The sequence below is a fragment of the Microcaecilia unicolor genome, chromosome 6, assembly GCF_901765095.1.
Source record: "Microcaecilia unicolor chromosome 6, aMicUni1.1, whole genome shotgun sequence".
Classification (NCBI taxonomy): domain Eukaryota; kingdom Metazoa; phylum Chordata; class Amphibia; order Gymnophiona; family Siphonopidae; genus Microcaecilia; species Microcaecilia unicolor.
This window is the reverse complement of record NC_044036.1, coordinates 222,128,433-222,143,999: the sequence shown is the minus strand read 5'-3', so window position 1 is coordinate 222,143,999 and position 15,567 is coordinate 222,128,433. Positions and strand designations below refer to the sequence as shown.

The 15,567-nt window shown below is 43.9% G+C and overlaps 1 protein-coding gene across 4 annotated transcripts in view; it reads left to right on the top strand.

The window, feature by feature from the left end:
• LOC115472220 (CDK5 regulatory subunit-associated protein 2-like) overlaps nucleotides 1-10,078 on the top strand; it is a 513,663-nt gene extending 503,585 nt beyond the window's left edge. For all 4 annotated transcript variants that reach the window (XM_030206414.1, XM_030206412.1, XM_030206413.1 and 1 more), the window contains one exon: nucleotides 9,808-10,078. In XM_030206414.1, the coding sequence (XP_030062274.1) occupies nucleotides 9,808-9,834 (27 nt within the window). In that variant the 3' untranslated portion in view covers nucleotides 9,835-10,078. The remainder of the gene's footprint in view (nucleotides 1-9,807) is intronic.
• The last annotated feature ends 5,489 nt before the right edge of the window (nucleotides 10,079-15,567 follow it).

Genomic DNA, 15,567 nt, shown 5'->3' with positions numbered 1-15,567 from the left:
CCAGAAATCGGATCATCTGTTCGTCCTGTTTGCAGGTCCTCGTAAGGGTCTGCAGGCTACTAAGCCTACAGTGGCAAGATGGGTCAAGGAAGCCATTGCAGCGGCTTATGTGGCCGCGGGGAAGGTGCCGCCTATCCAGCTGAAGGCTCACTCCACTAGAGCTCAGGCGGCCTCGATGGCAGAGGCCGGGTCCGTCTCCTTGGAAGAGATTTGCAAGGCGGCAACTTGGGCATCGGCCAATACCTTCTCCAGGCATTACCGCTTGGCTGTGGCTGCTCGGGCAGAGGCCCGGTTTGGAGCTTCAGTGTTGCGGTCAGGGATTTCAATGTCCCGCCCTGGGTGAGTACTGCTTCGGTACATCCCACCAGTCTATGGATTGATCAGCATGATGATATGGAAGGTAAATTATGTTCATACCTGATAATTTTCTTTCCATTAATCATAGCTGATCAATCCATAGTCCCTCCCAGATATCTGTATTGTTTATATTCTGGTTGCATTTCAGGTTCAAGTTTAGTCTTCAGTTCCTGTCAGGAGGACTTCGTGTTCAAGTTTTTCAATGAATTCTTCAAGAGTTGAGACGAATTTTTGTTACAGTGAGCTGCTGCATTCCTCTCCCCTCCATTTCGTGCGGGCAGTAGGGCAGCTTTGTACCCCTCCCGCTTCTGCGGTGTTAGGGTCAGTCAGCTCCTCCCGCGGTTGCTGGTTTGCAGGATAAGCCAGATCCCCCGCATCGGCGGGTGTGGTGTCCCTCCCCCGTTCCGCGGGGATGAGCTGGACGGATTCCCCTCCCCCACTTGTGTGGGGATGAGCTGGGTTAATTCCCCTCCCCGTTTCGGCGGTGGTGAGCTGGGCAGAGTGTCCCTTTGTGGGTGTAATTCTCTAAGTGCTGAGTCCTGCGGATGGAGCTTGGATATCGACATACTGAGGAGTTTCCGGCAGCACATGACCACATATAGGGAGGCAAAAGGATTGCTCTCTATCTCCACCTGCTGGTAGATGGACACAACCCACCAGTCTATGGATTGATCAGCTATGATTAATGGAAAGAAAATTATCAGGTATGATACATAATTTTACCTTAACCAACACTAAACCACATACACATCTGGAACAATTTAACACCAGATCCTCCAAAATATTCTAAAATCAAACTATGTCTGGTGTTATGACAAACTAAAATTAAGTGTTGATGTTTGTCACCTCAATAAGGCCAACAATCCCAACTGTAAAACACTATGCACAAACTTGTGCAAAAACTTACTCAGAAGCTTACTGTACCATAAATATTAAACTGGGCAGACCCTAATACACCAATATACCACCCAAACGGACAACATCACAGACCATCAACAATATGAAACAAGGGATCATATCACAATTCTCAGGTACAGCCACAAAACATCCTTTTAGGGTGGATAGTATTCACAATGAGCTCCTTTTATTAACAACCAGATAGAGATAAGTGTTTTCAAATTTCAATTTTGGCACAGTATAAGTCATCTTTATGACTACTGATGGACTCAAGCTTGCAAGTAATTAATTTGAAACTCCAAAGCCACAGTCTCACACTACCTGTGTATAAAACAGGATACAGGAACAAGTTATCATCATCACCCACAGTTAAATGTAAATCTTCTTTCAGCATATAGAGTGGAGAAAAAAGGGGGGGTTCAGTAACACCACCCAGCCAGCCCAAGATGATCGGACTATATAAAGCATAGTAGGCCCGGTGCAACATCATCTAGCCCCCCCCCCCAAAACTCCACACTATAAATGGCCAAATTTTAATATAAAAAATGGATAAAATGTCCTGAGGGTTAATAATGGACAAATTCCTGTATTCAAAATTTGAGATCACAGCAGTGGCATAGGACGCCGCTGGGGGGGGTGTCGGCTCCGCTGGTTCCCTGCTTCCTCTGCCCCGGAACAGGTTACTTACTCTCTATTACCTTCTCTGTATTTCTGGCAAATAGTTTTATCGCTTGTAAAAATTTAAATTTAAAACAGACCGATATTTTTTAACAAATTTTGAAGAAAATTTTATGATAATCAATAAAGCAGTGTTTGCCAACCTGGAATCACTAATTTTTAGCCATAAATGCTGCTTAATACACTCAGAAATGCAAAACATATCTTTAAAGTCTTTATGTATTCCAGGTGGCTATATTGTATGCATTCCAATGACGCAAATGACATCATCAAAACTAGAAATCACTGCAAATAACACATACAAAACTCATAAAAATCATAAATTAAGGTAAACAGCCTTATAATAAGCTATACTATAAACCTGTATAAAAGATCTGAACATAGTTTTTCAGTTATTTAGAAGGCCCCAGAGTAAAGGGAATTAAAATTAAATTCAATTATATTCATGCAACAGAATAGGTAAATACTTTTCTGCCAGTCCTTTTTCTAATCCATTTATTTGTGTGATCATAAGGGGACAATTTTATGACATTGCCTATGTCCCAATAATGTGCAAATGCCAGTGCACCGATTTAAACTTGCTTCAATGCATGTGTAAATATGTGTGTATTTAAGTACATAAGTATTGCCATACTGGGACAGACCAAACGTCCATCAAGCCTAGCAAACTGTTTCCAACAGTAGCCAATCCAGGTCACAAGTACCTGACAAGATCCCAAAACAGTACAATAGATTTTATGCTGCTTAAATAAGCAGTGGATTTTCCCCGTCCATTTTAATAATGGCTTATGGACTTTTATTTTAGGAAGGTATCCAAACCTTTTTTAAACCCCGCTAAACTAACTGTTTTTACTACATTTCCTGGCAACTAATTCCAGAGTTTAATTACACGTTGAGTGAATAAATATTTTCTCCGATTTGTTTTAAACTTACTACTTTGTAGCTTTATTGCTTGCCCCCTAGTCCTAGTATTTTTGGAAAGAGTAAACAATCGATTCATTATTTTATAGACCTCTATATCTCTCCTCAGCCGTCTCTTCTCCAAGCTGAAGAGCCCTAGCCACTTTAGCCTTTCCACATAGGGAAGTCATCCCATCCCCTCTATCATTTTCGTCACCCTTCTCTATACATTTTCTAATTCCACCATATCTTTTTTGAGATGTGGTGACCAGAACTGCACACAATATTTGAGATGTGGTCTCACCATAAAGGCATTAAAATATCGTCATTTTTGTTTTCCATTCCTTTCCTAATAATATCTAATATTCTATTTGCTTTCTTAGCCACCGCCGCCGCACACTGAACTGAGGATTTCAAAATATCACCAACGATGACACCTAGATATCACTCTTAATGTGGATCCTTGCATTACATAGCTGTAGTTTGGGTTCCTCTTTGCCACATGCATCACTTTCCACTTGCTCACATTAAACGTCATCTGCCATTTGGATGCTCAATCTAGTTGTCTCGTAAGGTCCTCTTGTAATTGTTCACAATCCTCTTGCGATTTAACAACTTTTAATAACTTTTGTGTCGTCAGCAAATTTAATTACCTCCTTAGTTACTCTCATCTCTAGATCATTTATAAATATGTTAAAAAGCAGCAGTCCCAGCACAGACCCCTGGGAACCCCACTTTCTCCATTGAGAATACTGACCATTTAACCCTAATCTCTGTTTTCTATCTTTTAACCAGTTTTTAATCCACAGTAGAACACTACCCCATGACTCTCCAATTTCCTCTGGAGTCTTTCATAAGGTACTTTGTCAAATGCCTTTTGTAAATCCAGATACATAATATCGACTGGCTCACCTTCATCCACGTTTGTTCACCCCTTCAAAGAACATAGTAACATAGTAGATGACGGCAGAAAAAGACCTGCACGGTCCATCCAGTCTGCCCAACAAGACAAACTCATATGTGTATACCTTACCTTGATTTGTACCTGCCTTATTCAGGGCACAGACCATACAAGTCTGCCCAGCAGTATTTCCCGCCTAGCAACCACCAGTCCCGCCTCCTATCACCGGCTCTGGCACAGACCGTATAAGTCTGCCCTCCACTATCCTCGCCTCCCAACCGCCACCCAATTTTGGCTAAGCTTCTGAGGATCCATTCCTTCTGCACAGGATTCCTTTATGGATATCCCACGCATGTTTGAATTCCGTTACCGTTTTCATCTCCACCACCTCCCGCGGGAGGGCATTCCAAGCATCCACCACCCTCTCTGTGAAAAAATACTTCCTGACATCTTTCCTGAGTCTGCCCCCCTTCAATCTCATTTCATGTCCTCTCGTTCTACCGCCTTCCCATCTCCGGAAAAGATTTGTTTGCGGATTAATACCTTTCAAATATTTGAACGTCTGTATCATATCACCCCTGTTCCTCCTTTCCTCCAGGGTATACATGTTCAGGTCAGCAAGTCTCTCTTCATACGTCTTGGAACGCAAATCCCGTACCATTCTCGTAGCTTTTCTTTGCACCGCTTCCATTCTTTTAACATCCTTCGCAAGGTACGGCCTCCAAAACTGAACACAATACTCCAGGTGGGGCCTCACCAACGACTTGTACAGGGGCATCAACACTTCCTTTCTTCTGCTGATCACACCTCTCTTTATACAGCCTAGCAACCTTCTCGCTACGGCCACCGCCTTGTCACACTGTTTCGTCGCCTTCAGATCCTCGGATACTATCACACCAAATCCCTCTCCCCCTCAGTACCTATCAGACTCTCACCGCCTAACACATACATCTCTCGTCGGTTTCTACTCCCTAAGTGCATCACTTTGTATTTCTTCGCATTGAATTTTAATTGCCAAACCTTAGACAATTCTTCTAGCTTCCTCAGATCCTTTTTCATGCTTTCCACTTCCTCCCGGGTGTCCACTCTGTTGCAAATCTTAGTATCATCCGCAAATAGGCAAACTTTACCTTCTAACCCTTCGGCAATGTCACTCACAAATATATTGAACAGAATCGGCCCCAGCACCAATCCTGAGGCACTCCACTACTCACCTTTCCCTCCGAGCAAACTCCATTTACCACCACTCTCTGTCGTCTGTCCGTCAACCAGTTCCTAATCCAGTTCACCACTTCGGGACCTATCTTCAGCCCATCGAGTTTATTTAAGAGCCTCCTGTGGGGAACCGTGTCAAAAGCTTTGCTAAAATCTAAGTAGATTATCCAGCTTATAATCGAAAGAGAAAAATGCCTACATTTTGACCCAAATCGGGAGATGGGCGTTTTTCTCGCAAAGGCGCCCAAATCAGTATAATCGAAAGCCGATTTTGGGCGTTTCCAACTGCACTCAGTTGCGGAAACGAATAAAGTTGACGGGGGCGTGTCGGAGGCGTGTCGGAGGCGGGACTTGGGCATGGTTATCAGCCGAGGAGAGATGGCCATCTGTAGCTGATAATCGGAAAAAAAAGGCGTTTTTACTGCGATTTGGGGTCACTTTTTTTGGACCCTTTTTTTTTCACGAACAAGTCCCAAAAAAGTGCCCCAACTGTCCAGATGACCACTGGAGGGAATCGGGGATGACGTCCCCAGACTCCCCCAGTGGTCACTAACCCCCTCCCACCAAAAAAAACCCCACTTTAAAAACTTTTTCCCAGCTTGTATGCCAGCCTCAAATGCCGTACCCACCTCCATGACAGCAGAATGTGTTCGATCCTCTCACAGCCTTTCCCTGGGTCAGATGTGGCTCTTGGGTGCACTACAGGGTCACATCAGCATTGCATTGTGGTGGGTGTAGGGTATTGGGCTCCGTGATTTCATTAGCTTGTGTTACAGTCTCACGATGTTGGTAGGCTCTTCTCCCATGGTGCTTTTCCCCCTGCCTACTGGGTCAGAGTGTGCCCTGTTGTATTTCCTGTTGTAGTCCATGTGGTAGTGGCCATTTTTGTAAGCCAGTTTTAGTTCCCTTTCCTGTGTTAGCCACGTTAGACAGCTTAGTTCTTCCCTTGAATGTGGCTGAAAGTGGACATTGTACAGCATTCTGCCAGCTCTGACCTACTGCTAATCTCAGTACCAGGGAGACTCGTTGCCAGTGGGGCACAACCTATGCAGTTAACTGTGAGTAAACGTGCTTATTCCAATAAAGGACGTTTTCGGAGAGATTAGTCTTCAGGTGTCAACTGGTGTGCCAATGTTATACAGCAGCAACAAGTCCTAGAGGCCTGCGTGTATGCAGGTCCCTGGAGCACTTTTAGTGGGTACTGCAGTGCACTTCAGGCAGGTGGACCCAGACCCATCCCCCCCCACACCTGCAACACTTGTGCTGGTAAATGGGAGGCCTCCAAAACCCACTGTACCCACATGTAGGTGCCCCCTTCACCCCTAAGAGCTATGGTAGTGTTGTACATTTGTGGGTAGTAGGTTTGGGGGGAGGGGGGTTGGGTGCTCAGCACCCGTGGTAAGGGTGCTATGCATGTGGGAACGTTGTCTGAAGTCCACTGCACTGACCTCTAAGGTGCCCAGTTGGTGTCCTGGCATGTCAGGGGGTGAGTGTACTACGAATCGTGGGCCCCCCCCCCCCCCCCCTACGACCAAATGGCTCGGATTAGGACGTTTTTGAGCTGGGCGTTTTTAGTTTCCATTATCGCTAAAAAAAACAAACGCCCAGCTCAAAAACGTCCATTTTTTCGAAAAAACGGTTCAGCCCGCCCCTTCACGGACCCGTTCTCGGAGATAAACGCCCATGGAGAGAGGCGTTTGCGTTCGATTATGCCCCTCCACGTCTATAGCATGTCGCTGATTCAATTCTCCAGTTACCCAATCAAAGAATTCAATGAGATTCGTTTGGCACGATTTCCCTCTGGTAAAACCATGTTGTCTCGGATCTTGCAACTTATTGGCTTCCAGGAAATTCACTATCCTTTCCTTCAGCATTGCTTCCATTACTTTTCCAATAACCGAAGTGAGGCTTACTGGCCTGTAGTTTCCAGCTTCTTCCCTATCACCACTTTTGTGAAGAGGGACCACATCCGCCGTTCTCCAATCCCTCGGAACCTCTCCCGTCTCCAAGGATTTATTAAACAAATCTTTAAGAGGACCCGCCAGAACCTCTCTGAGCTCCCTCAATATCCCGTCCGGTCCCATGGCTTTGTCCACCTTTAGCTTTCCAAGTTGTTGATACACACTCTCTTCTGTGAACGGTGCTCTATCCACTCCATTTTCAGGTGTACTTTTGCCAGTTCCTCGTGGTCCTTCTCCAGGATTTTCTTCAGTGAAAACAGAACAAAAGTATCTATTTAGCAAATTGGCTTTTTCTTCATCATTATCTACATAGCATTTTGCTGTATCTTTTAGTCTCACAATTCCCTTTTTAGTCATTCTCCTTTCACTAATATACCTGAAGAAATTTTTGTCTCCCCTCCTTACATTTCTAGCCATTTGTTCTTCCGCTTGCGCCTTCGCCAGACGTACCTCTCTCTTGGCTTCTTTCAGTTTCATCCGGTATTCCTCCCCGTGTTCCTCTTCTTGAGATTTTCTATATTTCTGGAACGCTAACTCTTTAGCCTTTATTTTCTCAGCCACTTGCTTGGAGAACCATATCGGTTTCCTCTTTCTCTTGCTTTTATTTACTCTCCTTACATAAAGGTCTGTGGCCCTATTTATTACTTCTTTCAGCCTGGACCACTGTCCTTCCACTTCTCGTACGTCCTCCCAGCCCATCAGCTCCTGCCTCAGGTATTCCCCCATTTTACTAAAGTCAGCACGCTTGAAATCCAGGACTTTGAGTTTAGAGTGGCCGCCCTCCACTTCAGCCGTCATATCAAACCAAACTGTTTGATGGTCACTGCTTCCCAGGTGTGCACCCACTCGGACATTTGACACACTATCCCCATTAGTGAGCACCAGATCCAGCTTCGCTCCTTCCCTCATGAGTTCCGTCACAATTTGTCTGAGCAGAGCACTTTGGAAAGCATCCACGATCTCTCTACTTCTTTCCGATTTTGCAGATGGAACCTTCCAATCTACATCTGGCAGATTGAAATCTCCCATCAACAGAACCTCTTTTTTCTTTCTTAATTTTTGAATATCTGCGATCAGATCTTTATCTAGTTCCTCTAATTGTGTCGGGGGTCTGTAGACAACACCCACGTGGACAGAGGTTCTATCATCTCTTTTTAAGGTGATCCATATCACTTCTTCCTTTCCCCAGGTCCTGCCATTTCAGTCGCCATTCTTTACATACAGAGCTACTCCTCCACCTTTTCGACCCTCTCTATCCTTCCTAAATAGATTATAGCCTGGTATGTTTGCATCCCATTCATGGGAACCATTGAGCCACGTCTCCGTGATTGCAACAACATCTTAGTCTGCCTCCAACATCAGGGCTTGAAGGTCATGAACTTTATTGACTACGAGCATCTGTGGCCATCGTTTTACATCTATATTTCCTGGTATGTGTTTCAACATTAGTGATTTGGTGAGGCAAGATTTCCCTTTACTAAATCCATGTTTGCTTTGTCTCATTAATCCATGCTTTTGAATATGCTGTGTAATTTTGTTCTTTATAATAGTCTCTACCATTTGCCTGGCACCGATGTCAGGCTCACGAGTCTATAATTTCCCAGATCACCTCTGGAACCTTTTTTAAAAATCGGTGTTACATTGGCCACCCTTCAATCTTCTGGTACCATGCTTGATTTTAAAGATAAATTACATATTACTAACAATAGTACTGCAAGTTCATTTTTCAATTCTATCAGTACTCTTGGATGAATACCATCCGGGCCAGAAGATTTGCTACTCTTCAATTTGTCAAATTGCGCCATTACATTTTCCACATTTATAGAGATTTAATTCTGTTTCTTTTACTTGTCGGCTTTGACTATATTTTCTGGCACCAGTATCTCTCCCAAATCTTCCAAAGCAAATAATTAATTTAATCTCTCCGCTATGGCTTTGTCTTCTCTGAGTGCCCCTTGGTCCAACTGATACTTTTCTCCAACGCAATATTTTTTCATAGTCCCTCTTTGTCTTCCTTATCAGCGCTTTGCATTTGACTTGCCATTCCTTATGCTGTTTTTTATTATTTTCAGTTGGATCCTTCTTCTGTTTTCTGAAGGATTTTCTTTTAGCTCTAATAGTTTCCTTCACCTCATTTTTTTTAACCATGCTGGCTTTCATTTGGTCTTCCTTCCCCTTTTTCATACACGAAATATATTTGGCCTGGACTTCCAGGATGGTATTTTTGAACAGCATCCATGCCTGATGTAATTTTTGAAGTTCGCAGTTGCTCTTCTAATTTTTTTTCACCGTTCTTCTTATTTATCATAGTCTCCTTTTTGAAAATTAAATGCTAATGTATTGGATTTCCTGTGTATATTTACTCCAATACTCATGTATTTTACCCCAATATTCATATATTTTATAAAATATATGGATGGATCACAACTCTACTCAAATCATGACCCTGGGAATACTACTACTACTACTACTTAACATTTCTAGAGCACTACTAGGGTTACGCAGCGCTGTACAATTTAACAGTCCCTGCTCAAAGAGCTTACAATCTAATAGACAAGTGAACGGTCGGTCCGATAGGAGCAGTCAAATTGGGGCAGTCTGGAATACCTACATACTATGCACATATAATTATGCACGTTCAGCAACTGCCTCACCATTTTATAAAAGGGCTTTCTTTATGTAAAACAGACTTTACACGTGGAAAACCTCTTTATAAAATTACCCCAAAATTGTTCTGGGTTTGATGTTCATTGTGAAGGGCTTTGGTTTAGGATACCATATAAATGTCTAAGTAAATATATAAATGTGAATTGTCCTTCAACAGAACAGTCAACAAATCTGTTACCTCAGTTTAATAGCATTATAGATTTACTTACTACTTAATTTTTTTCTTTTCAGATTCAACCAGTTGAAGTTCAGCAATAGACAAAAATGGCTTCCTTGGATACAGTTGATACAGGAAATGGATCATATGTACTTGCATTTCCAGAATGTGTTCATTTTAACATAACTTGCATTTCCAGAATGTGTTCATTTTAACCATTTTCTATAAATATTGCAGCAAAATAATTAGACCCCTTAAAATGTATTATAGTGAAAGCATTAGAGTTAATGTACTACTCAACATTAGATGTGGAATTAACAGTTTGATTCCCAATAAAACAACTTGACCAAAACTCAGCATTTTGTGTTATTTTTTCATATCCTAAAGCTAAATAGAATCAAAACAGATAACAAATTTGAGCCATGTAAAATTAATGCAATTAAATGTGCACATTAGTGGAAAGGATGTAGACTTTTTTTTTTTAATAGTGCTTTAAAGCAAAGTTTGAAGATTTCCTAGGGTACAAAAATTTGAGACCAGACACCACCCTGAATGTAAATGGTGCTGATATATCCAGCAGCATCAGACTCGGTGATTTCCACCACAGCCCAGAGCTAAGCTTAAAGAAGACAGGTGAAAGAGACTATAGGAGGGAAACAGCAAAGTCCCCATCCCCACTAATTAAAATATAGAAAAATGACATACATAGCTTGAATAAAAAATCTGTTTAACAAGAAAAATGCTGATTATATAGCTCAATATTTCCTAAAGTCCTTATAAAAATAAGAGTCCACCAACCATTTCGGGCTTCAGCTCTGTTCTTGGGTCTTCTATGGTGAGTGCACTGACATTTTGGAAGTATTACTGCTTTAATGCCTTGTTTTTTTGTTTATAGATACATTAGTTGTTCATTGTAGGTCCCTTTTACTGCAGCATCAGCCTTCTTCATATTGGCCCAGCTCTTCCAAATCCACTACTCGCGTATCCAGCATACCTTCTATTCTCCGAGGACAAGCAGGCTGCTTGTTCTCACATGTGGGTCGGCATCTACGGTGGCCCAGGAACGGAGATTTTTCCAGTAAAAATCTACAAAGCTGTGCGACAGCCTCCAGAGCGTGGGACGGACGCACTGCGCACGCGTGGCCATCTTCCCACCCACGCGCATCCGTTCCCATCTCAGTTTTTCTTTTTCCGCGGTGGAGAGTGGCTGCATGTCAGTCTCTCTCCCTCAGACCCAAGGAAAGACTTGGGCGTCCTTCACGTTGTTCTTTAGCGCTTTCTTTTTGTTTTACGTTGTTTTACGTTGCCTTTTTTTGTCGTTTTCTTTTTTCCAGTTACAAAAAAAAAAACCCTGTTAAGTTTCCTTTCGCTTCCGTTGCGGCCTTCTTGGACCGCACGCACACAATACTCCTTTTTGTGCCCTCGGTCGGCACAATCGAACCTTTTGATTTTTCCGCTGATGTCATCGAAGCCTCCCAGCGGCTTCAAGAAGTGCGCTCAGTGCCAGCGGTCGATCTCGGGCACTGACCCGCACTCCTGGTGCATCCAGTGCCTTGGGCCCGACCATCGCCCAGACGCTTGCAAGTTGTGTCTAAGTTTGAAAAAATGGGCACAGGCTTCAAGAAGAGCTCTTCGGGACTGTGTTTTCGGAGCTCCGACTGATTCCTCGGCGTCAACATCGGTACCGCGGTCGGTGGCGTCGATATTGGCACCGGGGATGGCATCGACATCGGGAGCGCAGGTAATGGCTGTCTGGACATCACCACTAGCTGGGAGTAGCGAGCCATCGAGTGGGTCGCCACCTGTCTCAAAGGCTCCTGCTGTGCAGGCCCACCAGGACCGACCGCTGTCGGATCCGACCCCGAGGAGGCGTGTCGATTCCACATCCTCCTCGTCGGTACCGAGAAGTACCAGTGACGTGGTTTGAATGAAGGCGAAGAAGCATTGGCACCGGTCTCCTTCGAGGCACGGTACCGGGAGGAGTGATCACCCTCCATACAAGAGGTGTCGGTGCAGCGATCTTCGGACAGCCCAGTACCGCCTCCCAGGCCTCCACAGATTCTAACACCGACTTCTGTACCAGCCCCGCAGCCTTCCTCGACAGCGACTCTGGAGGAGAGCATCTGAGCCATTCTTCCAGGTCTTCTAGAAGGGCTGCTGCGTCAGTCTGCCTTAGTACCGTCGATGGAAGCAGCAGCTGGTTCTGTGCCTGTGGTGAGGTCCCCGATGCAGGTACCACTTGTGGCATCGGCCTCGGCTGCCACCCCATCGACATCGTTGGAGGGAGCTTCATCGCCGCTGGCATGGGAGTCGACTTCTCGTCATCGCCATTGAGGACATGGTTCCTCAGCATCGAAACGGGCCCAGTTTCTATACAGATCTACAAAATAGTCATGTTGTTTATGCCCACTACCTGAATTCCAACTGTTGCAAATTTAGTTCACTAGTACGGTCACCACTGTTTGTGTTTCACCTGCTCTCTCCTCGACTGTGCAAAGCCTCTCTTCATATGTCCTATAACGGTTTAAAAAATTCATCTTAGAGAGTTTCTTCAACCTTACTATTTAACGCTTTCGCTATTTCAGTAACTTCTTGTAGGGCTCACCGAATCCGATTCCTCAAAACAAACATATCTATCTGAGCATTGCACGGAAGGAATTACTTTACGTTCTTTGCATTACTTTGTTAGCATTAGAGGAAATTTACCTGATGGAATGGTACTTTTTGTTTCAGTCCTAACAAAGCGATATAGAACAGTATCGGGCTACATGATTGTCATGTTTTTGGTCACCTCTGTAGTTGTTACTGGCATATAAATAGATGCAGCATCCCAGTGTGAAGCACTCACAAGCGTGCTGAATAGTGGAGAACAAAACTAATTGAATTTTCAATAAGCACCGTGAGAAAGATCAAAGATCTGTATTAGTTCACATCTTGCCATCCTCCTTACTTGTTGAGCTCTGTAGTGAGCCAGGACTCAGGAAACAGGGAAGACCGAAAAGCAAATTATTTTTTTGTAATTTCCCATCACACTTGATTATGGCTGCTTTAAGTATGGTCACCACTGTTTGTCTTTCACCTGCTCTCTCCTTGACTGTGCAAAGCCTCTCTTCATAAGACCTATAACTGTAAAAAAAAAAAAAAAGTCATCTCCAGTTTTGGAGTGTTTCCTCAACCTTAATCTTTATCGCTTTCACTATATTTTGTAGGGCTTACCGAAACTGATTCCTCAAAGCAAACCACTGCACAGAAGGAATTGCTTTGCATGTCCAGACCTGATGCAATGGTACATAACTCAGTCCTAATAAAGAGATATACAACAGTATCGGGCTACATGGAAAACAGTGAAAGCGTAGCCTAAGGATATATAAGATCTAAAGAATAGCCATGTTGTTTATGCTCACTACCTTAATTCCAGCTGTTACCAGATTAGTTCACAGGTACCTGGCAGAATCCTAAATAACGTAAAAAATGGCCTGATTAAAAGCGAAGGTTGGAGATACAGTGAACTTGGTAATTCTGTTTGTATGAGATAAAGGTCGGCATTGTGGGAGATGGAGTTCGCAGAATCGGTGAAAACACTAATCGAGTTTTCACGGGTGGTTTGCTTTTTTTCCCCCGTGCTACGAGATTCACTAATACGCACCTGAAAAAAGCGTCATCCTTTAGTTCACCTCTTTAGTTGTTTCTGGCATATGAATTGATACAGCATCCCTTTTTATAGGTACATGCATTGTGTCCACAGCTGTCATCCCTTCCTTGCAAGCACATTTAATATTTTGACAGCTGTTATCCCCTTTTATTTTTAACATTATTTGGATTCACATGTTTTGTGTTGACAGCTTTTTTTACATATACATGCAAAAGAATGACAGCTGTCATCTTATCTCTGATCCACTTTGAGGGCATATGTACTGTGTTGACAGCTGTCATCCCTTCTTGCAGGCATATTTAATTAGTTGACAGCTGTCATCTCATTTTTTATCTACTTTGCAGGCACATGCAGTGTGTTGACAGCTGTCATCCCTTTTTTTTTTTTTTTTTGCAGGTACATGCAATGGGTTGACAGCTGTCATCCTTTTTTTCAGATACATGCAATGTGTTGATAGCTGTCATCCCTTTTTCTTTACTCAGCGTGTAGTTAGACTCTGGAACTCGTTGATGGAGAATGTACTGACAGCAGCTGGCCTTATGGGATTTCCCCTAAAAGTGAAGGTTGAAGAGAAACTGAACTTGGTAATTCTGTTTGTATGAGACAAGGGTCGGCATTGTTGGAGATGGGTGAGCTCTACAAGAAGTTACTGAAATAGCGAGAGCGTTAAATAGTAAGGTTGCGGAAACACTCTAACATTATTTTTTGTAACCGTTATAAGGACATATGAAGAGAGGCTTTGCACAGTCGAGGAGAGAGCAGGTGAAACATAAACAGTACTTGTGAACTAAACTGGCAACAGTTGGAATTCAGGTAGTGGGCATAAACAACATGGCTATTCTGTAGATCTTCTGTATACTTAGACTACACTTTCATGAAGCCGTATGCCATTTGAAATATTGCTGCTTTCCATGTCTGAAAGGAAATGTACCATTGCATCAGGGGTGGAAATGCAAAGAAGTGCTCAGATAGATACGTTTGCTTTCAGGAATGAGATTTGGTGAGCCCTACCAGAAGTTACTGATATAGCAGGGGCGTAGCCAGACTTCGGCGGGAGGGGGGTCCATATCGCGAGGTGAGGGGGCACATTTTAGCCACCACCCCCCCCCCGGCGCCACCGACCCCCCCCCCCCCCCGCCATTGCTGACCCCACCACCACCAATTTTGCCCCCCCCCCCCCGAAGACCCTCTCGACCCCCCCCCCCTCCTGCTGCCAACTCGCCGTCGCCTACCTTTGCTGGCGGGGGACCCCAACCCCCGCCAGCCGAGATCCTCTTCTTTCCGCAAAAGGACGTCAGAAACAGAAGGAAGCCTTTTGCGGAAAGAAGAGGATCTCGGCTGGCGGGGGTTGGGGTCCCCCGCCAGCAAAGGCAGGCGACGGCGGGAGGGGGGTCAAGAGGGTCGTCGGCAGGGCGGTCCAGGGCCAAATCTATGGAGGCCTAGGCCTCCCAGGCCCCATGTAGCTACACCACTGTGATATAGTGAGAGCGTTAATGAGTAAGGTTGAGGAAACACTTTTTTTAAAACTGTTTTAGGATTTATGAAGAGCAGCTCTGCACAGTCAAGGAGAGATCAGCTGAAATAGAAACAATGGTGAACATACTTAAAGTAGCCCTATCCAAGCATGCTGGAAGGATTAAAAAATAATTTTCGCTTTTCAGTTTTCCTATTCCCTGAGTCCTGGCTTACTAAGGAGCTGAACAAGTAGGGAGGATGGCAAGATGTGAACTAATACAGATCTTTGATCTTTCTCATGGCGCTAACTAAAAATGCCATTAGTTTTGTGCTCCACTATTCAACACACTTGCGAGTGCTTCACACTGGGATGCTGCATCTATTTATATACCAGTAACAACTATAGAGGTGACCAAAAACATGACAATCATGTAGCCCGATACTGTTCTATATCGCTTTGTTAGGACTGAAACAAAAAGTACCATTGCATCAGGTAAATTTCCTCTAATCCTAACAAAGTAATGCAAAGAATGTAAAGTAATTCCTTCCGTGCATTGCTCACATAGATACATTTGCTTCCAGGAATCAGATTCGGTGAGCCCTAAAAGAAGATACTGAGGAAGATAGCAAGATGCGAACTAATACAGATCTTTGATCTTTCTCATGGCGCTAACTGAAAATGCCATTAGTTTTGTGCTCCACTATTCAACACGCTTGCGAGTGCTTC